The 24,995-nt window shown below is 52.8% G+C and overlaps 10 protein-coding genes across 11 annotated transcripts; 4 read left to right on the forward strand and 6 right to left on the reverse strand.

Annotated features, from left to right (window-relative positions):
* Positions 1 to 489: 489 nt before the first annotated feature.
* HMPREF1120_02354 (thymidylate kinase) lies at positions 490 to 3,042 on the reverse strand. Its single transcript, XM_009156392.1, has 3 exons — positions 2,743 to 3,042; positions 1,929 to 2,686; positions 490 to 1,803 (listed from the first exon to the last, which is right to left on the reverse strand). The coding sequence occupies exons 1-2, from the start codon at positions 2,885 to 2,887 to the stop codon at positions 2,151 to 2,153; spliced, it is 681 nt and encodes a 226-aa protein (XP_009154640.1). The 5' UTR covers positions 2,888 to 3,042; the 3' UTR covers positions 490 to 1,803; positions 1,929 to 2,150.
* On the forward strand, positions 1,048 to 2,115 carry HMPREF1120_02355 (uncharacterized protein; the record flags this gene model as incomplete). The annotated part of the gene is made up of 1 exon (XM_009156393.1): positions 1,048 to 2,115. The coding sequence occupies one exon, from the start codon at positions 1,048 to 1,050 to the stop codon at positions 2,113 to 2,115; it is 1,068 nt and encodes a 355-aa protein (XP_009154641.1).
* A 201-nt stretch (positions 3,043 to 3,243) lies between the features above and the next one.
* HMPREF1120_02356 (uncharacterized protein) lies at positions 3,244 to 5,482 on the reverse strand. Its single transcript, XM_009156394.1, has one exon. It carries the CDS (start codon positions 4,749 to 4,751, stop codon positions 3,660 to 3,662), a length of 1,092 nt encoding a protein of 363 aa, XP_009154642.1. The 5' UTR covers positions 4,752 to 5,482; the 3' UTR covers positions 3,244 to 3,659.
* Positions 5,483 to 5,690: 208 nt separating this feature from the next.
* On the forward strand, positions 5,691 to 7,186 carry HMPREF1120_02357 (queuine tRNA-ribosyltransferase; the record flags this gene model as incomplete). The annotated part of the gene is made up of 2 exons (XM_009156395.1): positions 5,691 to 5,937; positions 6,006 to 7,186. 2 exons carry the CDS (start codon positions 5,691 to 5,693, stop codon positions 7,184 to 7,186), a joined length of 1,428 nt encoding a protein of 475 aa, XP_009154643.1.
* Positions 7,187 to 7,335: 149 nt separating this feature from the next.
* HMPREF1120_02358 (exopolyphosphatase) lies at positions 7,336 to 9,042 on the reverse strand (the record flags this gene model as incomplete). Its single annotated transcript, XM_009156396.1, has 1 exon — positions 7,336 to 9,042. The coding sequence occupies one exon, from the start codon at positions 9,040 to 9,042 to the stop codon at positions 7,336 to 7,338; it is 1,707 nt and encodes a 568-aa protein (XP_009154644.1).
* Positions 9,043 to 9,811: 769 nt separating this feature from the next.
* HMPREF1120_02359 (uncharacterized protein) lies at positions 9,812 to 13,363 on the reverse strand (the record flags this gene model as incomplete). Its single annotated transcript, XM_009156397.1, has 1 exon — positions 9,812 to 13,363. One exon carries the CDS (start codon positions 13,361 to 13,363, stop codon positions 9,812 to 9,814), a length of 3,552 nt encoding a protein of 1,183 aa, XP_009154645.1.
* Positions 13,364 to 15,484: 2,121 nt separating this feature from the next.
* On the forward strand, positions 15,485 to 17,162 carry HMPREF1120_02360 (retrograde regulation protein 2; the record flags this gene model as incomplete). The annotated part of the gene is made up of 3 exons (XM_009156398.1): positions 15,485 to 15,966; positions 16,025 to 16,713; positions 16,786 to 17,162. 3 exons carry the CDS (start codon positions 15,485 to 15,487, stop codon positions 17,160 to 17,162), a joined length of 1,548 nt encoding a protein of 515 aa, XP_009154646.1.
* A 1,070-nt stretch (positions 17,163 to 18,232) lies between these two features.
* On the reverse strand, positions 18,233 to 22,808 carry HMPREF1120_02361 (uncharacterized protein). Its single transcript, XM_009156399.1, has 3 exons — positions 22,132 to 22,808; positions 22,058 to 22,079; positions 18,233 to 21,993 (listed from the first exon to the last, which is right to left on the reverse strand). Exons 1-3 carry the CDS (start codon positions 22,186 to 22,188, stop codon positions 20,267 to 20,269), a joined length of 1,806 nt encoding a protein of 601 aa, XP_009154647.1. The 5' UTR covers positions 22,189 to 22,808; the 3' UTR covers positions 18,233 to 20,266.
* HMPREF1120_02362 (transcription initiation factor TFIID subunit D4) lies at positions 18,671 to 19,711 on the forward strand (the record flags this gene model as incomplete). Its single annotated transcript, XM_009156400.1, has 1 exon — positions 18,671 to 19,711. The coding sequence occupies one exon, from the start codon at positions 18,671 to 18,673 to the stop codon at positions 19,709 to 19,711; it is 1,041 nt and encodes a 346-aa protein (XP_009154648.1).
* Positions 22,809 to 22,888: 80 nt separating the features above from the next.
* Positions 22,889 to 24,951, reverse strand: HMPREF1120_02363. 2 transcript variants are annotated; one of them, XM_009156402.1, is made up of 4 exons: positions 24,871 to 24,951; positions 24,731 to 24,822; positions 24,517 to 24,679; positions 22,889 to 24,469 (listed from the first exon to the last, which is right to left on the reverse strand). In XM_009156402.1, the coding sequence occupies exons 2-4, from the start codon at positions 24,750 to 24,752 to the stop codon at positions 23,344 to 23,346; spliced, it is 1,311 nt and encodes a 436-aa protein (XP_009154650.1). In that variant the 5' UTR covers positions 24,753 to 24,822; positions 24,871 to 24,951; the 3' UTR covers positions 22,889 to 23,343. The 2 variants fall into 2 exon arrangements, with proteins under 2 accessions (XP_009154650.1, XP_009154649.1); XM_009156401.1 differs by having other exon boundaries at positions 24,731 to 24,951.
* Between the last annotated feature and the right edge of the window lie 44 nt (positions 24,952 to 24,995).

A 24,995-nucleotide genomic window follows, 5' to 3' on the forward strand; every position in this document is an offset into this window, starting at 1 on the left:
GAGTTGGCTGGTTGTCGAGAAAGACAGATTCTCGATTATGATGAATATCGACACGAGGGCAGAGAGGGAGGCACGAATCGTAGTATGCAATTTGCCGGCGGCCTTGCGTACTGGACGCTCCGCTGGAGGTATAGTATTTGAGGCGAAGTGCTCTGCCGGCACTTCAGAGGACAGGGCCTCACATGCGTGTTGGAACGAGTCAAGGGCACAATGTCGACGAGGGAGAAGTAGTTGAAGAATACAACAAGGTCGACAAGTGACAGTGAGAGAGAGAGGATGAATAGTCGAGCAGTAGAGCCCGGGCAGGATCCAACGACTAGCAGGCGGGTCGAGAGCCCCGGATTGGCTGCAACTGCTGGAACCGTACCGCAGACTAGCGACTAGTCATAACCATATCTCTGCCGCAGCCAGATACTACCGCTGACCGCAGGCTAGAACTACCACTACGAAAATGCGGACACACGTCAGGTGAGAACAAAATCACGTGTTGCCAAGGCGACTCTGTCTTCTTCTGGCTAGCCTCAGCAGCTTATCTAATATGTCCGGAGTGGCGCGAATACGTTCCGACTTTTGTTTTGCTTGTTTTGCAGCCTGACCGCGCCGCAACACCCCATGCGCTGCGCAAGTTTCCCGTGTCCATCATCTCACATGTGAAGCGAGCAAGGGCTCCGCTCCATCGCTGAATACTACCCCCAGACATATCAATATTTGGCCGCATGCTTAACAGCCAGAGTGCATGGGAACCAATGCTACTTCTCTAGGCCCTGCACCTTGCGGGCCCCTTTTGTTCGAACTTTGAATCAGAGACCCGTCAATATCGCGGCGCCCAAAGCTTGAACGCTTGACTACCTAGGCACAGGCTTTGTATCTATGGACATCAAACCGGTTCCGGCCTTTTACTGCTGTTATCTTCTGCGTTCTACTGTACGCCGCTCAAGCATCTACATTGGATCAAGTCCCAATCCCGCACGGCGCCTCGCACAACATAATGGCCGAGTCCAGGGTGGGGCAGTGCGAACATCCCGAGCGAGTCTTCGGCCCTGGGAGATGGCCTGCATTGTCGCCGGCTTCCCGTCCAACATTGCCGCTCTGCAGTTTGAATGGGCCTGGCACAATGCTCACTTGACCAGACACATAACGCCAGAGGAGCGTATTTCTTTCGCCACCACCCGCACCAAAACATCTGCCCAAACAGGAAAGGTCACACGAAGACCGGGCCGGCCGCGGACCTCCCTGATAGATAAATTGTCCAACCTGCACCTCCTACTCCGGGTACCTTACTTCTCAAAGTGGCCACTTGAAGTGCGGTTCTTCAGCGAGGATGCTTATCGTTCCTGGGTGACATGGTGCGGCCGGGTGGATTCACGCATTCGTCCCGGTATCAAAGTTTATTTTGACCCCGCGCAATCAATTTCGGAAGAACAGGAACACGAATTCACCTCCGCTCAGCCGGCGACGAGGAGACGAAGGGCTGACCTGATCGGAAAAGGCGGTGTTGATGGTGTGGACCCAACATATGCAGGACTGCGTGATGTGCTTGAAAAGTGCCAGTTCCTTCTAGATGAAGGAGATGACCACAGGTGTGCTGTGTGCGGAGATGGCATTGACCTGCAGAAAAGCCTCTTCGTGGTCTGTCATACACATGACTGCCCGGCCATATGCCACGTAACCTGCCTAGCGGATTCGGCCCTCAACAAGGACCCGTCAACGTCCGTCGTACCCGAAGTTGCACATTGCCCAATGTGCAAGCAGGAACACCGGTGGCGGGAATTGATGCAACAGGTTACATTAAGGACGAGGGGTCTGAAAGAGGTTCAGCAACTGTTGCGGAAAAGAGGGAAGACCACTGCTACAGTGCCAGCGGAGATCTTAGAGACTGAAAGTGAGGACGAAGATGGGGATGAAGAGGACGAGGGGGATGTTCTTACCGCGCAGGAAGTGGTAGACGAACTTGAAGCAGAAGACGTGAGCGAGGAGGAGCTGGCGGACAATGCGTCGGTCTCCTCTGCAGAGTCGCTGCTAAGCATTCCATCCCACCTTGAGAGCCGTCTTGATAAAAGCCCGCAGCCAGCCAGACTTGAAATCGTGATTGAGGATAGCGAAGATGAACGATGAAATGACATTTTAATAGCATTCAAATCATTGTAAATTCAAGCCTGTGCCAACAATGGTCCCAGCTTGCCCAACTGCTTAGAACTAGCTTCACTTTGTGCGCCATCAGCAATGCCAGCCGCAATATCATCTGCGACTGCCTTTAATGGTTGTCCTGCATTGATGATACGAACGGGTACATTCTCGAGTCTGGCGAAGAGTTCCTGGAACAGCGTGCGTACACGGGCCTGCATCTTTTCTGTTTCGTATCTCTCGGCACCGTAACCTCGGCGCTTGGCGGCATCGGCAGCAGAAATGTCCAAAAAGAACAGGACGTCGGGTTTCAGAAGCCCGATTTCCGGATTCCAGGCCCAGTCAAGCGTCAAGTCGGGGTTTTCTTTGGCGGCCGAATACACGGCTCCTGAGAACGAGTAGCGGTCAACAATCACGGTGACGCCAGCCAAAAGGTCGTTATGGATGCTCCTGATGGCTTCCCAGCGGTTGGCAGAAAACAACAAATGGATGGAATGATCGTCCTGTTGAACCTGGCCTGTTAAGTAGCTGTTGATCATCTGTCCGGTCGGTGTGGTCCGGTCTAGTTAATGCTGGTAAGCTAGCGAGACCGGACGAAAATACTGCGGCGCGACGAACCAGGGAACTTGACATATCGTGCTCTCTTGCCCTGTGATTGTAGAGAGTCGAACAGCTGCTGACATTGGCTTGACTTTCCGGAGCGGTCGAGGCCTTCTATAACAACGAGCAGCCCTCTCGGGCTAGCGCCTGAGTTCGAGGTCATGCCCGGTGATATATATTCCTTACAGGTGGACGTATGCGAGGAGTCTGATAAGTTGCGTCTGCGAGGCTGAAACGCGTTTGATCTGTGCCGTAAACGTCTCTCGCCGTCGCCGTTTTAGCCGAATTTCAGCTACGCTGCTTTAAGTTCAGTGTCACGTCCTTCAACAGATTCCATATTATGACGGAACGAGGCACTCTAAGTGCTAAGTATTATAAAGACGTCGAGGGCCGGTAGACGGTCTCGACTAGCGTCGTACGCTATCGTATAACCTCTAGAAACTATATAGTCTAACGAGACCCTAGGCCCCGTTAAAATAGGACAAGTCCTTCGTGAAATCACAATATTACTAGTTGTATAGATAATGCTATGCCTGGAATTGGCATAACAAGTGGCAGCACTATGCTGTGCTCTCAAGCAGTTGTCTTATTGCCGTCTCATTCAATCGGTGGCTGCCTCGAGCTCAATGGCACAAAGCACCACAAGAGTGAAATAAAATGTGATTTGCATTGTGTATACTCGTATTCGGGAGACCGCCGTATACCCGAAAATAATAAAAAGGCCTTTGTTCCGGCAGCTGGTGGTGGCCCCATGGCCCCTTTCGAGGTACCCAGGAGCCCGCCTTGTGCTCAAAAATGATAAAAGAGCCATAAGCTACAGCTAGCATTTGGGTGCTTCTCAGGTTGGTTCAACACACTCAATATCACTTCAGTCATACAGGGCTCAAGCCTGCCACATCCAGAGCACTACCGTAAGATCCAGCCTTTGGTCGATCTCATCCGCATAGCTCGCTGGGGCTCGAACATTCGTTGTTTTCGATGACATTGCCTGTGCCGATAGTCTGGACGTATATATCGAGGTCGTTGTTGCGGAGGACATTCTCGGATACGATGTTGCCCGAGGCGACCGCAACGGGGTCGGTTGTCGGCTCGTCAATGATGACCACACCCACCGCCGTCTTGTTGGGTTGGCCTCCGGCGGTCAAGCCTTCGATCAGATTGTGCCGCACAGTGGTGTCAACCGCACCGTCGATGATAACCCCAGAAATCCCCACCTCAGCGATGGTCGTGCAGGCAGGATTCGCATTGCTGATGTGGTTTCCGCTGACGTCTGCACCACTGATGTTCGGATCAACGAAGGCGCCGATGCAGAGATTGGCCAGTTCATTGTGCCGATAAACTGCTCCCGAGGTTTGGACACAGAGTCCGATCACATAGCCGTTAACGTAGTTGTTCACCACTTGCACCCCAGGCGTGTCGTCAGCACAGATTGCGATGAACTTTAGGTCGCTTGCCACCACGGTATTGCCATCGACATGCGTATCTGTCGAGCCGACCGTCAAACAACCATATTGGCCACCGTCCTTCAGCTGATTCCCCACGACTTTGGTGGCTTGTGCACCGACTACTGCCACATTTATGCCCGAAAATCCTCGAACCTCAAACCCGGTGACCAAGACGTGCTTCACAGGACGGCCCACCGAGAGGACCTTCTCGTGCTCAGTCACAAAAGGAGCTAGTTCGACGTTCTGTCCTGTCACGCAAATACCTGCCTCAGTGTCCGGCCCGGCTAGACCAGAGCAGGTATTATGAATTGGAGTGCTTGGAGGAACGAGGACGGCTCCGAGGCCAACCAAACTAATATCGTCGGTTTCGATGGTAAGTTGCTCATTGTACGTCCCCGCTTCGACCAAGATTGTTTGTCCAGGAGCTGCCGCATCAATTGCTGCCTGGATACTCTGACCAGACTGGACGTGTACACCGTTGTGATTTTCCTTGCCCGCATATAGTGGGGCTGCCGTCCAGAGAACACTCAAGAGGAGGGTAAGGCACCAGATTCCAGGGCAATGCAACAATGACAATGCCATGTCCGCTATTTTGTAGCTAAAGTGGGTTAAGGTCTGGAAGATTCAGAGAGTGGGCGTGCTATGCCGACGTCCTCTAGCGGTTGAATAAACACAAGAGAAGAGCAATTGAGAGCATGACAGACTGGGAGGAGCAGAATATTTGACAAACCTCATATTAGGCTGCTTTGACAGCTCTTCGAGCAGGGCAAGTCACACACAGGAATAGGCTTTCCTGGTGGTCTACGACAAGACGACTTGTCAACCTGCCGTACCTCAGCCTCAGATTGTAATTCAATAGTCACAGAGAAGCGGCCGGATGATGCGCATTTTAGTGCATGAAATGAAGGGCTGAAGCCCGGTGGGACTTGGCTCTGGGAAAAGTCTTGTCTTCTTGCTCTAAACCGATCTTTCGGATGGCTGGACTGAGCAGCATCCTCTCCTGGCTTGCTGCGAACCTAGCCTGGGTTCCAAAAGTGTGGAAAGACGTTTTGTCGTCCCGCAAGGCCATTCGAGCTCGCGCTCTTTAGCCAGTGCAGGACACGAGGATGAATCAAGCTGAATATCAATACGAGGCTGGCAGCGGGATTTGCGAGTTCTGGCTCTCCATGGACGTCTTGGTATGCTCGTACTCGCCTATGCTTGAAGAGGGGATGCTCAGTTGAGACAGCCTGGCGGTCCAGATGGATTCCAACAGCCACTGACCTGAGTACCTACCTGGCGTTGCGTGACGCCAGCGGCGCTGAAGAGACAATTCGACTTCCTATCCCAGGAAAACAGTTGTCACAACTTCAACAACTTTGAACTCGATGAGTAATCTTGCATTAGGAGAAAAATACTCCGTACTACAAGTGCTACAGCGGACCTCGTACATTTATAGCGCAACAATTCCATCTTCTTTCTCGGGACGGTCAAGGTTATAGACCTGACAATGCGATCGTACATATCTTCAGCAATGGGACAATGGACGAGATAAATGGTGCCCCGCTGGCATCTTTGCCTGGCGACATGTTCAAACTTCTCCTCCAACACACGGCAGCCTCAGAAGGCGCCGCGAGGCTGGGCCTAATGTCATTTCGCTCGACCACCACCACCCTCAAGACACCAAACTACATTGTCCCAACTTCGCGAGGCGCAATACCTCACCTGACGCAGGACAATGTGCAAAAACACACAAAAATTGCCGCCGTGTATCACTCGCTGGAAGACTGTATGTTTGTCGCTTTACAGCGCCCAAGTTGCCCGCTGACCTGTTGGCTTACAGTTGGGTCGTAATAGTCATTGAGAAGTCGCCAACCGATGCGCCAATCTACAGCACCCCAGTCCAGACTGGGGAATCCCGCTTAAGACGCTACACGTGTCTTCCTGACAAATGTGTCTCCCTTTTAGGGCCTCGTCGCGTGCCGAGTATAGAGTGTCCTGCCTCCAACACGAATTCGGCGATCGCCATTTCAACGTCGGTGGGATTTCGATGGTTGGAATTGGAACAGTACAACGAAGCCATCAAAAAGCTCGGGGCAGATGTGTCGATGACTCTGGCCGATGTGATACCTACGAAGAGCCCTGGCTTCAAGCGACTTGAGAAGAGTGCCGACCGCACTCACGCCTGGCTTCGAGATACTATTGAGGGAAGAAGTGAAGACGATAGCAGAAGCGATCCCCTACCGCCCATCTTCGCCTCTATCCCGCCTCTGGAGCCAGAACGATTGTCATTTCTTCTCTCAGATTTACACGACGACTACAGATCGCACATTTCCGGGTTATGTACTTATTCCCTCTCGACGTTTGTCTCGTTACCAGAAGACTTGCGGCAGCTACCTTCAATCTGCCTAGACGATCCTCCGACACCCCAAGCGGTGCTTGCAGCGGTTCAGGCGGGCGTGGATTTGCTGACTGTGCCCTTTGTAACACGGGCATCAGAACAGGGAATCGCGCTGTCCTTCTCTTTCCCGGACTCCAAGGCAGCATCCGAAACGTTGGACAAACCCCTTGGGGTCGACATGTGGTCCACGGAACATGCCACTGATCTATCGCCATTGAGTCCCGGCTGTGAATGCTACGCCTGCGAGCACCACCATCGGGCATATGTGCACCATCTCCTACAAGCCAGCGAGATGTTGGCGTGGACATTACTGCAGATCCACAACTACAGCGTAATCGACTCCTTTTTCACCAATGTCCGTCACAGCATCGAACAAGGAACATTGGAAAATGATACCACCACCTTCAGCCGGGAATATCAGTCCGAGCTTCCGAAACAAACTGGCAAGGGACCCCGAGTCCGGGGATACCAGATGAAAAGCCAGGGGCGGGGCGAACCCAAAAAGAATCCCAAAGCATACGGTCGATTGGATGACCAGTTACAAAAATTGGCCGAGGCCGAGTCGGGAGTGGCGACGCCAGATGGAAATGCTGAAGATATCGAAGAACACGGGTTAGCCCAGAAGGTGCCACAATAGCAATAATCTAGACAGAAAAAAAGGGCTTTGGAAAATAGTCTGTTGTTCAAGTCAACAGGCCTTATTGTGTCGACTGAATGCCAATGTCAATGTCAACGCAATCGCATTGCATCATAGTTTTCTATTCCTTGTCCATTTCTATTGCTCAATCACAACTTCCTCACAGCCTCTCTCAACAGCGGGCCGACCTGTTTGCGACTCTTGCTCGTATCCCCCATCCACCAAATCTTGTATTCCCCTTGTGAGTTGAACCTATTTTCCAGAGCCTTGAGCAACTCAGAGTCCTCGTCCCACGTTTGTAACCTCAACTCGTTGCCAGCCTTGTCTTCAAAGCCTGAAGTCAACCCACGTAATTTGTCGTTGAAGGTCAAAACGACTACTTCCTTCCGATTCCCTGCGCGCGTCAACATGGCAAACACGCCCAATCTGCGTTCCTCGGCCGTGGCAAACGTCTCGATTTCATTCAGAAACGCCTCCGCGCCGCCTGCATGCTTGACCAGCCATGAGAGCGGCTTGACCAGACTCGAAATGCCGATATTGACATCGACACCACCACCGCTAGTAGAAGTAGACGACGTGTCGCCTCCTCCTGCTGCTCCGATGGGCTCACACCACGCTTTGTAGTCCCGATCAAACGTCTCCTGCATAGTCAGGAGATTCAGAGAGTTGGCCTTTGCAGTCGCTACGGCATGGTAGAATGCATCGTGGTCCCAATTCTTTCGGGCTTGTGGTTGCTGTTGCTGTTGCGCTACATTTGCAGATTCAAGGCTCCGAGCCGGAGTGTCATTATTGTCAATGATATCCTTCAAAAAAGCAACAGCCTCCCTGTCCACATCGGAGCATTTATCCCCCGTGGCCCGGAGGTTCGAGGTATCGATCAGAATCGGGGCCAGGGCGAGCTTGCTGATTTGTTGGATGTGCTTTATCGAATCCGACTTGGAGTCGGCCATACCGCTACGACGAGTAGTAGTTTCAGGCCACATCCCCTGGTCACGGAGATATTTGACCACCAGACTCGTACAGCTGCCGATCCCAGTGGTGATGATGCGCGGCGACGCCTGCTGAGAAACATATCCTTCGTCGACATGGTGGTCAATGCAGCCCGTCACTGTGAATCTGGCCTGGATATCTTGGTCCGAGAGGCCTGGGATTGAAGGGGCGTTGTGGTCGAGGAGGAAAAGTGGTTGTTGGTGCTGTTGCTCATGATCGTAGTCCCTGTTGTCGTCATGAGAAGACGAATTGCCGGAAGATGTTTTCGAATTCGCAAATAGAGAATATAACTTCGACCGTGGATCGCTTTTTATATCGGCGACCGTGATTAGCTCCTCCAATTCACCCACTTTGGTTTGTCCTTGTCCTTGCCCTTGTTCTTGTTCTTGTTCTTGTTCATCGTGGAATGCATTCGTACTGGTAGTACTACTACTGTCTTCCCCCAAAGCAAATCGGAGCGCGACTCCAAACTCCGGTCTAAGACGCCATAGATCGCGGGACCTGACGGTCGGCAAATTCAGAACAGGCACATACCTGGTGCTGGTGTCTCTCTTTGATTTGCTGCTGTCTGATGGCTTCGAATTGTAAAAATACGACAGAACAACCGCTGAAATAAAACTGTCTAGATCGGCTGATGGGTTTCCCATTACTAGAACCAATTTGTCTTCGATCCTGTTGCCTCTAGTGCCGGTGGCTGTGGTTGTAGTGTTGCCATCATGACCATGGCCAGCAGCAGCATTTTGCGAAATTGCACCGCTTCCGGACGCGGGTTTCGTGCTTGTGGTTCCCTGAAAGACTAGCCGCCGAACCGTCTGAAGGTAAGTTCTCAATGACGGCATCGTGTCCTCCTGGCTGTTCGTGTCCATTGCCAATCAGTGGACGTAATAGCAGATGTGCAGATGTAGGCCCTTCGTAGATTTGGACAAAACCCCGCGGCTGGCACCTAGGTATGCACAGTATTCGTCTAATCTTGTCAAGGGCTATGTGCTCTCAAAACGTAAGCGAAGCTGGGACAATAATAACATGATTGGGAATTGCTCACAGTCCAACTTGAAGTTGTACGGGGGTCCAGCCTCGTCGGACATATTTTATCTAGGATGACGTAATTACTGCACGGTCAATCTTGCAGTCACTGGCAGCGATGTGTACCTGAGGCACAATGTTGTAGTTTGAACCTCAAAGCCCTGTCTGTGTTCGATATCCCCATCCACATTCATATCTGTAGTGTTACAAAGCCACTTCCCTTCACCTCATGAATCATGAACCATGAACCCGAAATGCACCACATGGAGATGATGGAGGGTTGATTGCCAACAAACAGCCTGTTATCAAGACATGACAACAAACAACCAGCATCTCCATATCTCTCTCGTATGTCCATCATCCTGTTGCGCTTTCTTAACGACCCACTGAACCCCATTACACAATTCGAATCCGAATCAGATGCAAGTCGTCTGTCTGCATCTTGGGACCAAACCAAGCAGAAGAAAACTGCCATTATCTTTCCCAGCCAGCCCGGCGTGCCCTCCCTCATGGAACCCCAACTTTTCGTGGAATCAACAATAAAAGAACAAGAAAACCCCCCAAAAAGAAGCCCCTCCCGTCATCGCTGAGTAGTCAGTAATGGTTGTCGAATCATACACACTCCCATTCTCCCCAGACACACCACCTCGCACTCCGATCTGCCAGGACGAGGCCGCGCCAGATTCCACGTTCCTGGACCTTGACAATGGTTTCCCAGACACTGCCCAACATCTCGCCATCGACCTCTCTCAACTGGGCTGGCTGGGGCAAGCCCTCATGTTTGCGGTTCAATCGAATGATTTTGCCGCCTGGAGACTGAATGGCCAGTTTCGCCGGCTTGTCCTTGACTTTGTTGGTGCCGTTGATGATAGCAGTACCGCTGTATTCGCTGGGATTGCTACCTGCCGCGCTGCTCGTCATGCTCATGGCGCTGGTGGGTCGGACAAGCGGATTGGGACTGGTAGGCCTTAAATCGAAGCCGGAGCCGGGTTGTTGCTGCTCAGTCGATGCTGCTGCTGCTGGTATCCCCAATGCGGCGTGCTGGCGGACACAAAAGACATATGTCTCGCCCGCACCGAGACGCAGACATTGAGGCTGCACCACGTACAAGTCTTGTCTCGTGGCATGAGGCGTTGGATGTCTCATGACAAAATCATACGCGGGATTTTCACCACTATGATACAAAGGTAACGCCAGCGCCAGCGGATGCACGATATCGCGGGAACTGAGCATGAGACCCTTCTTCCCCGCGTACACCTTGAGAACCCCAAAACCTTCGTCTCCAGGTAAAACAGCCTTGATGACATACCGTTTCTGACAGATGTCGGTGTTGGGCATGGTACTTCGGTGCCAGCTCGCTTGAGCCAGAGCTCGTTTCTTAGTCACGTTGTCCGTGTCCTCGTACACATCGCCGTCTTGGTCGCGTAGGTACTTTTTGGCCTCAACCTCTGCCACGACTTCAATTTCGGCAGGCACGTTGATGCTGAGTGTGCACATTTCAAGTCCTTCCATTCTTATGATGCTGGTGTCGTAGGCATGCATGGACAGTCCCTGCCGGAAAAATGGTGGACACGTTCCGGGTAGACTCAAAAGAACATCTGGACTGACACTTGGGATCATGTGTTGTTGAGCGTCCTGGACAGGGACGTGAGTCCAACAGATCTCACTCGGTCGGGTCAAAAAGTACCAGGCTTCTGCAATGCTTGTGCTAACACTGGAATACAGTGCCCTTTTCGGATTCGTGGGACTCGCAAGACTGGCGTCCATCATCCTCCACTCCCCGTCGACCAGGACCGCATTCCAGTAATGGTTCGGACGTGCAGTGGCGTCCAAATCGAGATCTTCCCCGGGTGTTTTCAGATATCCTTGCACAACTTCAGCGTGAATGCCAATCGCATTGCACATCTCGAGTATCAGCGTTGACACCTCTTGACTGCTACCGCGTCTTGACTGGATGACCCTTCTCGTATCGATTGGTTGACTGTAGTTGAAGGCGTCCAAATCAAGGTCTTCTTCCCAGTTGATTCTTTCGGCACACCAGATGAAAATCGCCCGGAGCCGTTGGACTCCACTTCGGTATGGACGGCAAATATAACCTGTGGCCAGACTAGCCGCAGTAATACTGCTGGGAAGACTGGTAATGAACCGAGCTGCCTTGTCAACCTGGCTGAAGCTGGGATTGCTGAGCTGGAACGGTTCACGGACGGGTCGTCCATCAGCGTCCTCATCACCCTCGAGATTTTCATACAGCTCCTCTACTGGGCAGATGACCGGTTGGTCCAGCATATGGCAACGATCCGCCCGTTCTTGTCGTTCCGACGGTCCGGGGGTGTTTGATCTGTTGACATCGCGCCTCGTTAGGATGTACGACCCCGATGCACCGCTGGCAAGTCCCATCTGTCTTGCAGCGTTCGCTCCGTATGCGCTGTTTGCGTGAGAACTCTGCACCGGTGCGTTGAACGCCGTGCCACCGGCAATCCCGGTCAGTTTGGTCGGCGATCCAGCGTTGCTGCCGGTCTGGCTTGCTGATATGGTGCTTCTGGCACTTGCTGCGCCAGTCTTTGCACTATCAATCAGTTTCTTGAGAAAGCCCGGTTTCTTTGCTTTGGGCGTTGTAAAGCCACCGAGCCCGCCGGTCATGCTTCTGTTGGCGTCTTCCCAACCGACGGCTGACTTCGCTCCTTGCCTTGAATCCTGGCTCGAGTGGTATGACACACTCGAGATGGGTGTCTTTGGCCGCAAGTCGCTTTGATCCCATTGCTGGAGACGTGTCCCTGCACTCGTCATGGGTCTTGCTATCCGCTCTCTCATGCTTCCCATTCTTTTCCGGGCCAGACTGCCTGCGCTTGTGGCACTGATTCCTCCTGCAGAGTATCCACTCATGAGACTCTGGCTGGTCATACTGGATTGATGTGATGAGTTGGTTGCCACGCTCTGGACTCCACTGCTGGAATTGGTCGAAGTTGTCTTTGTCGTGTAAGTTCTTCCCAGACTGTCGCCACCGAGTTCAAATGCCGACTTCCTCTTTCGCATAGACATCCGTCGGGTGGCCATGGCCATGGATGACGCAGGCCTCGAAGTCCAAGGAGAGTTCTTGGGCGGCGGTTCAGGCGGATCGCTTCCTGGCTCATCCTGGTTGCTACCCTCTCGTGCTTGCTGCATGCGACGCAAGCGGCTCTCCATTCTCTGTACATAGTTTTCGAGGCGTGGAGGACCGTCCAAGCTCCGATCCGGGCTATTGTGTCGACTGCTGTAGTTGATGCGACCCTCGGAATAGTGGCTCCCGCCAGCCGCTAGTCCAAGACTGGTGACGGGCCGAGGGTCTGGTCTTTGGTCAGGGCGACGGAAATCATCAAATGCTTCGGGCGACCAAGGGTTGAATTCTTGTTCTGGCTCTTGTACTGAATCCTTTCTGGTGAGCGTCATATCGTCCAGCGACGTCATGACCTCGTCTATCGCACTTCGTATCATGGGTGGGGTGTGTCCATTGATAGATGGTGGCGCAGGTGAAGGCGTGCGTGAGAATGACTGATATCGATCGTTCATGTCAAAAGTATCTGGCGCAGGCGAGTGAGCTCGGGATATACTCCCGTTCTGACTGCCCAGCACACGATGAGGAGGTGGAGGAGGTGGCGGAGATGAGCCTATCTCTTGAAGAGGCATCGGGGATGGTGTCCTTGAGGGAGCTCTAGATGGAGGTCTTTGCTGCCACAGGACTGTTGAGGGAGGATTTCTTGGATCATATGGTTGTTGTGCGGAAGCGGTCGTAGGCCTTGCCTGCTGAGGCGCGCTACTGAGGGTGCCGGTAGGGGTTTTGGCGTTCTTGTAACCTTGGAATGGTCTCCTCGACTTGGCCCTCTCCTTCTTCTCTGCAGAGCTGTTCCTGTTCCCGCTGCCCGTTCTCGGCAGCTCGGGCAATGGACTGACTGATCGACTCATCGGAACGAAGTTGTCCTCGAGAACAACAACAAAATTGGAAGGGAAAAGTCCCATCATCCTCTTGTCTCTGCGCAATCTGCCCATCCACCACGACCCATCTCCAGCGTTGAGACATTCTATCAGGTCGCCTTCGATGAACCCAAGATCCTTGTCCGTTTCACCGCCCCAAGAATATATCGCGCGACACCAGCAGGGGAATTTGGTGGGCAATGGTGGCGCAGCCATCCTTACAGAGACGCGCTTTCAGGATTTGTTCAACCGTCTTGAAATGGTGCGCTTTGCACTGGGACGATAGGTGACAGCATCTGCCGGCCGCTGAGCGAAAGTGTTGCTTCGAAACGAACGTAGCGGGGAAACCGACGGAGATTCGTGGCAAAGAGTGAATAGTCAATGTACAACGACGCCTTCTTGCAAGGCTGCCAGCTGGAGTAGAGCAGAGAACGAGTCCGTGCGGGTATCAATATACAATGAAACACCTCAGGCTACGATCGTCAAGCGCAGGTACTGGCAGCGCGCGACAGCGGCCATTGTTGAACGTGCCAAGGCTCGGATGTAAATAAAGAGCCATATCGGGACTAGGGTTGAACTTGTCCGACGCTCCGGACATTGAGCGCATATGATTGGCGGAACTTCTTTCGGGGACTGACTAATTCATGTGCAAGAGCAGCGACTCTTTCCTGCCCGAAATGGACGCTTCGCTGGGCCGTTTTACCCGTGTCGGCCGCGTTTCATTCGCCGCATGAGAAGTTCGCAGTTCGAAGAGATGAAGATGTTGATTAATCGGGATTCCCACTCGGTGTTCAAGACACATATTAACCTGAACCGCTCCCCAGATGGCGTCTTTCTTCGTCGACCGCAGAATTTGTCCTCGCGACAGCGTGCCCATACATACTGCACCATCCGAGTCACCTATACCTCAGGCATTTGAAGTAACAGACTAGTTGACCAGAACACGTGTACCACTTCAAGTTGAACACACGCAAAATCATCCTGGACAACCCCAGAAATCCGGCAGATGGGAGACCACGACCGGTGAAAAGCTCGGTAAATGCGTTCTCACGACTACTACATGATCACATCATGCCCAGCAAAGTTGACATCGGGGCTTGCACCAATTTCATCGAGGAACGGCCAATATTCCGCCCGGGTGCAGGACAGCCAGCAGCATGTACAGGTCCTGGCTGCAACGTCGACCCCGCATGGATCCTTCAATGCCTGAGATACAGTACTAGGGCCTAGCTTGCCTAGGTTCGGTTCGACTGCCCCTGGCTGGCCTCGAGAGCAACTGTTGGGCTTACCAGAGGATCGGCCACTCTCCCGTGTCAGTCCGATGCGAGGTTGAACTAACCACGAGCACAAACTCGATTTGGACAGCCACCCTACGGAGTCGCCGTCAGCACCAACCACCCATTTGGAGCACTAGAAAACTGACAACGCCTTGTAAAGGAATTGCCGGCCTTGTATGGATGCCAGTGCGTCAGCCAAGGGCAAGTTGCCCACCACCAAGAACTTGGAAACGAGCTCGTGCAGCACCAGTTGCCACGATCTTATCGGCCGACAACTGGAGCAATCGAGCCATGTACTGGTTAGAAGCGACAGCGAAGGAGCTTGGCGTTGGTTCTCATGAGAAGAATCCGAGGTAAGTTCTCAACAAAGGTGAGTCTCTTCCAGTACAGTTCAAGGCTTTGACATGCCTTCGCCGGGTGAAACATGCCTTCTTGATGGGAAGTTTAATTTGAAGTCAAGACGATGATTTCCCATCAATGTCTTGGCTCACTTTTCGCCTCGGTATATCGAAAGCTGAACACGTTGCGACAGGCTGGTACGCAGACCGACATCAAGTCATTCGCTGGCTGGACCGTTCTGTAGCCTCCGTGAATTGCAGTGTTCCAAGCGGATGTATGCCCAAGCGCCCCAGTGCGCCCCTGGTGCGAAAAGCATTCCCCGCTGCTGACCCCAGACTTCACTACTAACCACCTGGGCACAGTCCGGGGCAGTTCCACAGACGCTATCGTGGCCCAGTGTTACTGAAATGTCCTTCCGGCAGCCTATCGCTTGATCTCTTCACCAATGCTATCCTTGCTTCTTCAGTATCCCCATGCGTTCTGGGCTTCTTGGCTCAGCGAGTGCCACATTTTCTGCCTGCCGCGGGTAGCCTCCAGATTGTGCTTATCGGTGGATGCTGGAACCTCCGCAGTCCATGTCCTTGAATCTGGGGTTGCAAGATAAAAACCCCCGATTCCTCCCAAGAAACAGTCTCCCCTGCTCCTCATCTCACACACTCTGTTTTCTGCGCCTATTTGTTCAGACCCAATCTCCCCACCTCTTCCCAGTTAGTCATCCGCCATGGCTGACATACCTATCGAGAAAGCGGTCAATTTTGACCAGCTTGAACGCGCTGACACCAAAGAATCTGTCAACAGCGACAAACTCAACGATGCGCGGATCGCAGCGTTCACCCCAGAGGAGCAAAAGAAAATCATCAGGCGGATTGACCGGCGCCTTGTACTCACCTTGGGATTTCTATACTGCGTGTCACTCATGGATCGGACCAACCTCGGTATTGCCGTTGTTGCCGGTATGGGAGTCGACCTTGTCTTGACAGGAAATCGATATTCGGTTATTGTCCTGCTCTTCTTCATCACCTACGTCCTGTTACAACCCCCGGCCACGGTCGTTCTGCGGAAGGTTGGGCCCCGCATCTTCCTTCCCACGATCACTCTCTTATGGGGAATCACCATGATCTGCTTTGGGTTCGTTAAAGACTGGAGCGATCTTATCCCCCTCCGTCTGGTACTGGGTGTTTTTGAAGCAGGTTTCTTCCCTGGGTGAGTTGTGTATTTTTACAGTTGAACAAAGTCATGTCATGCTGACTGTTCAAACCAGCTGCGCATATCTTTTATCCTGCTGGTATCCTCGGTACGAACTGCAAAAGCGGAACGCGGTTTTCTATCTCATCGGGTCGATGGCGTCGGCCTTTTCCGGCATTCTAGCCTATGGCTTTTCACAATTGAAAAACCACGGCTCTGGCCCAAAATGGTGGGGCCAACATTACGGTCCTACGGCCGCAAACCCGACGGCTCCCTCTGGCATTCTGCCCGGGATTGCTGGCTGGCGTTGGATCTTTATCCTTCAGGGCGTGATTACTGCGCTTCTGGCGCTTGCCTCGTACGTTCTGATTGTGGATTTTCCTGAGCTGTCCACCAACACGTTTGGCCTCAAATTCCTGAACAAGGCCGAGGCCGAGTTCGTCGTTGCACGAATCGAAAAGGATCGTCATGATGCCATCCCCGAACAGTTCCGGTTGGGCAAATACCTCAAGAACGCCCTGGACCTGAAGGTGTGGGGGTTTGCCGCACTCTTCGGTCTCTCGACGACCAACACATATGCCATTGCGTACTTTTTGCCCATCATCCTGAACTCGGGTATGGGCTTCAATGTCGCGGCCTCTCAATGTCTTGTGGCTCCTCCCTATGTCTTGGCCGCGATTGTGATGTACGCATTTGCAGTCCTAGGGGACAGATGGCATCTCCGATCTCCTTTCATCCTTATCAACGGAGCATTGCTGCTAATCGGTGAGTTCGTTCATATTCATTGGTCTGTCTGTTTGAATCAAACATATCGTTCTAACTAGTCTTGTGATCCAGGCCTGCCTCTTCTCGGATACTTGGATAATGTGGGCGTGCGTTATTTCGGTGTATTCATCGCCACCACGGCCTGTAACGCCAACGTCCCCTGCGTCCTCACCTGGCAGGCTAACAACATTCGAGGCCAATGGAAGCGTGCCCTGTGCAGCGCCACGCTCGTCGGCGCCGGCGGTATCGGAGGGATCATTGGCAGCACAGTCTTTCGTGAACAGGACAAGCCCGAATATCACCCTGGGATTCTGACGTGCATGATTGCCAGTGGCTTGATCGTCCTCATCACCTTGGCCCTCGACTTCAAGTTTTGGAGGGCAAACAAGCGAGCTGCCGCGGGCGGAAAGCCTATTGAAGGTCTCCAGGGGTTCTTCTACACGTACTAACTGCGGACTCGTATCATGTCACCATCGATGCTATCGGGATCTCACATTGGTACGATCCCATGAGGCTGGCTTAATTCACGAGATACACGGAGAGAGAGACTGGCCTAGGAGATCTAGGAGATCCAAATGCTCAGTAGCGCATAGCCATTGTCGATCAGAATCAAAGGGAGGCCGCGTTCACGTACAAGTATACACATATAGCATGTGCATGTCTCTATAGATGATCTCCCCACGTTCAGATAATGGGATGCTTTCCAGCGGAAACCTCTTTTCTTACTGAGTCCATGTGTAAATCGCGAGCGCCGGCCGGCTATTGAAACTAGTATTTAAAACAACTCGACGCCCGTCAATAACCGACCGGCAAACACTGGCACTCCTGATCAGCGTTCTGTAATTTCTTGGCTCCTGCAAGCATCGACCGACTATCGACTGTCGACTATCATCGACTATCGACTACTAGTATCGAATGCAGTGCCATGCGATACAGAATAGCGGGTCGGGTCAGGTTCCGCAAGACAATATTAAAAAATATGCAGCCGAACTTGAACCTGGAGTCAGTCTGGAGTCTGGAGTCTGGGGTAATACTACTTGCACATCGTCAAGTTTGTGGAGTCTACCTACTAGGTAGTAGTTCGAAATCGCATCATTTTAGAACGATATAACACCATCTCATTCAGTCTCAGCACTGCTGCACTGATACATACAGTGGTACAAATGTACTATGGGGTACTGGTAATGATGGCAGCGAGCGGTCAGGCAGGCAAGGCGACTGTTTCAAAGACAGTCCTCTGGGTCCGTTTCGAGCCGGGCATCGATGCCGCTTTAGGACCCTACCCAGTCTATTCCTTTACGGGCTACGCCAAACTCCCAGCACTCAAGCGGCATGATTCTTGCTCAGATCTAGCCTGCGCCGCCTTCACGCTCTGCAGTAAGTGAGAGCCTTCAACAACTTTGGACCTGGTTCAAACTGAGCGAGTCTGCTCGGTTGCTACAGGATCGTTGGACTGTAAACTTGAAGAAAGACACAGGTGTACTCGAACGGCTGGACCCCAGCCAGTACCTGGTTTTCAGAACAATGATACCATTACAATTACTGCCATGATGAGCCGAAAATGACAGACGGTGAGGATGCGCACATCTACCTATTTTACAACTGACAATCAATCCGATTCCTTTCCCTTTTCCACCGCAGCTTCAGTTCCTATCACTCATTGCACTACACCACTGTGACCGCCAGCCACAATTCGAACAACCTCTGTACTAGTAGCTAAGTCCCAGAGTTGGGCGCGTGCTGCCATCTATGCCGTGACCTGACGTGAGTTGACACAAATCCAACTCCGATCCCTTGCACGGTGCGCCGCCTTTCTCAGATCACATCCATCACATCCAGCACCGATCGGTCGACCCCCCGCGCGGTTCGCTGGCCGCCTCCTACAGCCGAAACGAAACCCGACCGAACCCAGAGCACTTGAAGCTAACTTACGCGAACCATCAAACGCGGCCTTATCATGAGCAATACGACTCCAAAACTGCCGGGGTCGCTGGTCAACACACTCGCCACGCACAGCGGCCCCATCAACGCCATTACCTTCTCCTCGCTAGGCGGGACATACATCCTGACAGGATCCTCCGACCGACAAATCCACCTATCTCGCGCGGAGCCTGCAAGCAGTACCTCTACCTCCCAAAGGGCAACGGCAACGACAACCACTACAAATACCACTCCTATTCAAAAATACGTTGCGCACGGGTACCCAGTTCTCGACATTGCAGTTGCGCAAGACAACGAAACATTCGCCAGCGTCGGGGGTGACCGGTCGGTATTTCTATGGGCAGTCCAGAACACCGAGGGTGGCACACTGCGACGTTTCGGGAACAACACGAGCCAAGGGCACACGAGCCGGATCAACTGCGTCGTCTTTACTGGCCAAGGAGACTCGGTGCTGGCCAGCGGCAGCGACGACACATCGGTGCGACTATGGGACGTAAAGAGCCGCGACCCGAAACCGCTGATGGTGCTGGATGAGGCGAAAGATGGCATTTCGAGCATTGTTGTTCCAGAGACGAGATACGAATTAGTCACGGCCAGCGTCGACGGCCGGGTCCGCACCTACGATATCCGCATGGGCAGAATCACTGTTGATGTTCTCCCGGGTCCTGTCACCAGCTTGGATCTTTCGAGCGATGCCAGGACTTTGTTGGTCGGTTGTCTCGATGGCCGTATTAGAGTCATGGATCGAGCTGATGGAACTTGTCTCCGCGCTTTTCCACCTGAGAAAAATTCAGATGGATATAAGAATGATAGTTTGCGACTAAAGAGTTGTTTTGCCCAAAACGATAGCTTGGTCCTCAGTGGTAGTGAGGCTGATGGCGCCGTCCGCGCCTGGGATTTGTTGTCTGGGAAAACTGTGGGCCAAGCCGTACTAAGTCCGGCTGGCAAGGTCGTCAGTGTCGTCAAGTGGAGACCGGGGAGTCAGGCCCAGGCTAGACAGGGTCTTTGGGCTGGAGGCGGCGTCGATGGCGTCGTCAAAATATATGGTTCTGGATGAATAGAAAATTGTGGCCGCCTTTCAGATATCTTATTTGTTGCTTGCACGAGTTGTCATTGATATACCAAGTCCTGAAGTGGTATACTCGATGACTTTGGAAAACCCATGTCGGCACGTTTCAGTGGGGGATTCATCAACCGTCACAATATGAACATCTCGACGTCTTCCGGTAACGTTATTTTTCAGCCGGACGGATGCCATGTGGTTGGCTAAGTTGTCTGCACTCTTGGCTCTGAACGATGTCGCCAGCGACCACCCTTGAAGCCAACAGCAGGGGTGTTCCTTTGGTCCTACCTTGGACACGTTCGTGTATGACCATGAGCAGTCCAAGTGGGGGTGTACCCGCGCCTATGTTGGTGTCATCAGGCTGGCGGGGGAAGGGACTGTGTGCGATGAGCCTTGTATGCTCCGAGCATTTGCGTTGGTCGACGGTATACATCGACGTTATAGAAGTAGAGGTGCCTTGGTCCATCTTGTCGGACTCTCTTTGGAACCCTTTTTGTGCTTCTTGTAACACAAAAGCAGTATGAATTTGGGCACAGACTTGACCTCTCTTCATGACTGTAAAGAAGTGTGGCCCTGATCCCATTTCCTCGTCTGTTCGGCCGTCGCGGCTTGCATTTGTTGCGGAGCCATTTTGGGATCAAGCCCCAGCAAGTCTGAGGCCATTTTCATGCGAGTGTCGCCAATCTGGATCAGCTTCCGAATGACCCAGTCCCTTTCCAGGCCGGGGTCGAACACCATCAGACACAGTCTCAAGGCAAAAATGATGAAAAAGGGCCCCAAGAAGGACGAAGTCATCATGTACGAGGTACTGCGGCAGATTTCGCGTGCCATCTCGCGGTTTTCCATCAGATACAGTCCCATGTTTTCTGGGGCGGATTCCTTTTCCAGTTCCCTCAAGACGAGATTCAATAGGACGACAATTGTCCAGTAGCCCACGTGAGTCGACGCCACAAAGACATTGACGTAGACATATTGTAGAGGAAATACAGGGTCGTCAGTGGAAATGGTGGGGGTTTCCAGTCCAAGTCGCTGGAGAGTGGCGCGGAACTTGAGGTTGATGGACTTGAGATTCGCCCTGTGCTGCTTGCAACGTTCCACGACGGACGCTCTGTAACTTGAGTAGTCGTCGGCGGACATTCTCCGACGGGTGCTGTCGAGATATCTTGCCTCGCAGAATGTCCCGGGAATATGTACATTCTCACAATAAAAATCTTCGGCCAGATCAAAGATGTCCAGACGGTCAGACGCAGCAGCGGTGGACCCGAGGTCTGCGTGAATCTGTTGCGCCATCTCAACCCATTCAGGCTGTGCCAGGAAGCAAGGCTCATCGCGTTGGAACGCGTCAATCACAATGGTATGGCGATATGCCAGGTAGACGTCGCGATCGATTCCAGAAAGATGTCGCTTGGCGCCACGGATGCGCATTAATGCTCCAGCACCCCCGGCATGACGCACCCATGACTCGTTGGAGTCGGAGGCCAGCATTTCGTAAAACGACAGAAGGATGGTGGCTGATAATGTCTCGGCCGCCATTCCCTTTTTCTGATCGGCTAAGGCCTGGTTCAAGAGGCGAAGGGCTTTGCCGTAGGATTTTCGTGATTCTTGCACCAGAACCTCTTCTTGCTGCAATCTCCCGAGGTGGACCAAGGACACGGCGCGGATAGTCGTGTCCAGAAGCTTCGTCCCAAAGAAGGACGGTAGTTGTGAGAGCCAACGAGTGTGACTTCGCAGTTGACTGGGTATAACGTGGGGTCCACCGTGGCCGAGGGGGCCCGAGAATGCCGAACAAAAGGTGCTCAAAAGCTGCTCCTGCACAATGTATGGAGAAAAGACGGCGCGGTTGAGCATCATTTCAGCGCCCGCGTCCGCGTTCTGTGGACTAAAATCGAATGATCCGCTGTCGTATCCGATCCCCGTTAATTCAAGGGTGGAGAGGTCAGCTTCGGGACTAAACTGGCGCTCGAGTAAAGCAAAGAAGGCATTGTGCGGTGGTAGGATAACATCGCCGCGGTGGCCTTGCGGTTCTTCAGAGCCGGGCGAGTCTTGATAGGAGATGAGACCCCAGGACTCTTCTGGGGACGATTCGGACGAGAGACTGTGGGAACCGGTGGTTGAGGGCGACGGTTTGTCAGGAGCAGAACCGGATTTCAAGTCGCTAGCACTTCCATTTCCATCCTTCTGTCCGAACCTCTTTCGAAGTTTAGTGCCCTCATCATGGATTCTCAAGTCTGTGTCGTAGCCTGGACATGGGCGATTCCCCTTCAAGCAATTGTTGCCTAAGACCAATTAGCATTCACTCATACTAGCAGGAGATGAGTTGTGGGCATCCGACCAACTCACAGAAAGGGCGCGCCTGATCACACTGAAAATGGGTCAGTAAAAGGATCGCAGGATTCTGTGGAGGTTGCATATACCTTGACGCGACGCTGGACGCAGACCCTGCATCCCTTGCTTCTGGGAACCCCAACCATGTCTACTCCGGGTCAAATCAACATGCAACAGATGTCAATAAATTGGAGGTCGATTGAGCGCTGCTAGACCGCTGTCATAGACGCGATCTGGAAAGATTTGCATGCATGTTAGATTCTAGTATCGCAGGGGATACAACGGATAGAAACTTGAAGTTGTCCGCTCTGACAACGGATTAATTGGTGCCTGGCGCACGCAAGTGAGGACGCCAGTCGGTCTAATCACAATAGGAGGGCAGTAATAATAGTCGTGGTAGAGGTGGGTGCCACAGCCACAGTCAGCGAGGGGCAGCGACACGAATGGTTTGGCGGCGCCCCAGACTCGGAGACGTGGACGACCTTGGAGTTGGGCTGCGGACGGACGAGTTGAAGGCGTCCAAGTTCAGCCCCAATGCTTGTGAGGCTTATTATACAATGTTGTAGGGGCGCTCCAGCCTATCCTTGCCCTCCGGAGGGGCGCAAGCGAGCTACATAAGCGCTCCGCCTTTCACTGGCAGTGCCAGTGTCTGACGTGTAGCGCCCACTGGCAGCTGGCAAAGCATCCCTATAAGGCTGGACATATTTATCACATAGGTGTGGGCTTAGGAGGCTCCTAAGGCTGACAGCCAGCCTGGTGCCGGAAGTCTCCGGCCCCAGGCTCACGCGTCTCCGGCACTCCGAGTCGCCCTAGGCAGCCCTGTTCTGGTACTACCTTACCAAACTGAGCACATCTACTATGGTACATAGATATTCGGATCCTGCACCCCGCTGTAGAAGTGTGAGGTTGAAATCTAACTATCCGTCTGTGACAGCATTCATCGTTGTTGAAAGCATAGCTACCTATTCTTGTGGATCGCGTCCCCATCACCCCGGACGCTTCTGAACGCTTTCACTCTGCTGTTCCAGTACACCGACCATAGCCAGTAGGCTTTCCGAAGTGCGGCAATCCTCCAATTCCAGTCTGTGAATCCCGATGGAGGAGGTAGTTCAAAGAAACCAGGGAACTCCCGGCAACAAGCCCGACCTACGCTTACGGCGACGCTTAGGAGGAGGAACGACTCGATCCAGCCACGAATCTATGTCCTCCTTCGTCCGGCCCAAGTCCATCCTGATTAATGCCGCCATTGTTTCTCGAAACCGTGCACGCGCTTCAAGCCTTTCAAGCCTTTCGTGGACCTCTCATCCCTCCAGCTCGTTCATTGGCACATCATCATCGTCGGGTCCAACAATAGCTTCGGCAACCTTCCACACTTGGATCAGATTGTCGTCGGCCGCGCTGCAAACCACCCATGGATTATTCTTGTTCCACGAGAAGTCGCTGATGCGATTAGTGTGCCCTCCGTGCATGAAAAGCAGCTCTGGCGGCCCATCTTCACTGTCTTCTGGTGTTTGCTCTTCTCCTACCCTGGCCAAATCCCAGAAGATGATTCGCCGGTCGTAGCTGCTGGACCCCAGAACAGATTCTTCAAAAGGATGCCATTCGAGCGTAGTGACACTATCGTTATGCCCTTCAAGTGCATGTAACTTGTCCTTGAGATTCCGTAGATCCCAGATAGCAATGGTTTTGTCGGCGCTCCCCGTGGCCACCACCGTGTCAACTGCCAGATTGAACGCAATCGCATTGATGGCGTCACGGTGTTGATTCTCCCCTTTAGCGGCCGCTCTGGTGGTGTCGGGTGATCTGAGGTCCAGAAGTTGCATGGTCAGGTCGTCGGATACTGTCCCTAATAAATGGGGAAGGTTGGGGTGATATTGGACGTCGTTGACGATACTGTTGTGGTGTGTGTATTTGCGGAACTCCTTGAGCTGTTTGTTCGCCTTGGATCCTTGCGTAATGTCCCATAACCTCACGGTGGAGTCTTCGCTTGCTGTGGCCAGTTGACCGGCTTCCCGAGGGTTCCAACTCAAGCCGTAGCCTTCCTTCTCGTGCCCGACGAGCTCCAACGTGGGATTGGGCTTCCCGGTAGGTATGCTGGTGTGCTTTGTTTTGTCCCAGATCATGACTCGACCGTCCGTACACATTGTTGCAATGATGTTAGGGTTTTGCGGTTGGTATCGGGCTTTGTTGACCTCGCCAGGGTGGTCAATCTTCTGCACAATGTTGAACTTGATCTCAATCTGATTCTTGCCAGATGCACCGCCACCATAACCTCCAATCTCGCCGGTTTCCTCGTTGTAGTCCTTAACATCGGGCTTTTTAGGGTTTGGTAGCTGCACATTGGCGATTTCTAGGTAGTTTGGCTGGCCCTCGGCAGTGTGCGTACCGATGAGCAGACGGTGCTTTGAGTAGTTGGTTCCGGGGACCCTGTGGATGTTAGCGGCTATGATCCAAAGACCCTCCGGGACTCTTACTCTTGGACATCTGGAAACCATTGCGTGGTGAGAGTGGGCCAGTCCAACGCGGTACTCAATATCATGTCGTAGAGAAAAGGTGCATTTTTCTTCCACGTCTTGTACTCTTCATTGATGATCTTCTGCGCAGTTTCGGCATCTTCAGGATTGAGCTCTTCACTCACTGTAGGATGGTCAGGCAAGGGCTAAGAGGGTGACAGAGGTAACAACATACTGTTCTCATCTTCTTCCGCCATTGGGACTGCTCCGGATAGTGTAAGAAGGGAAGGTTAAGATACAGAGGCCCAACGACCAACAGAGAAGATGCTGGCGACCTGTCAGATAATGGGTGAAGGGGAAGCAAATATTATTTACTTGTACTGGCTTAATTGCTTTGTCTGCGATCGTCAGTGAGTGGAAACTGGAAACTGGAAACTGGAAACGCGTGCGCAGTTGGAACTTGCAGCGAGCGATTCACGACGCGTGAAGGCGGCGGGCAA

This window comes from Exophiala dermatitidis, assembly GCF_000230625.1.
Source record: "Exophiala dermatitidis NIH/UT8656 unplaced genomic scaffold supercont1.2, whole genome shotgun sequence".
NCBI classification, from domain to species: domain Eukaryota; kingdom Fungi; phylum Ascomycota; class Eurotiomycetes; order Chaetothyriales; family Herpotrichiellaceae; genus Exophiala; species Exophiala dermatitidis.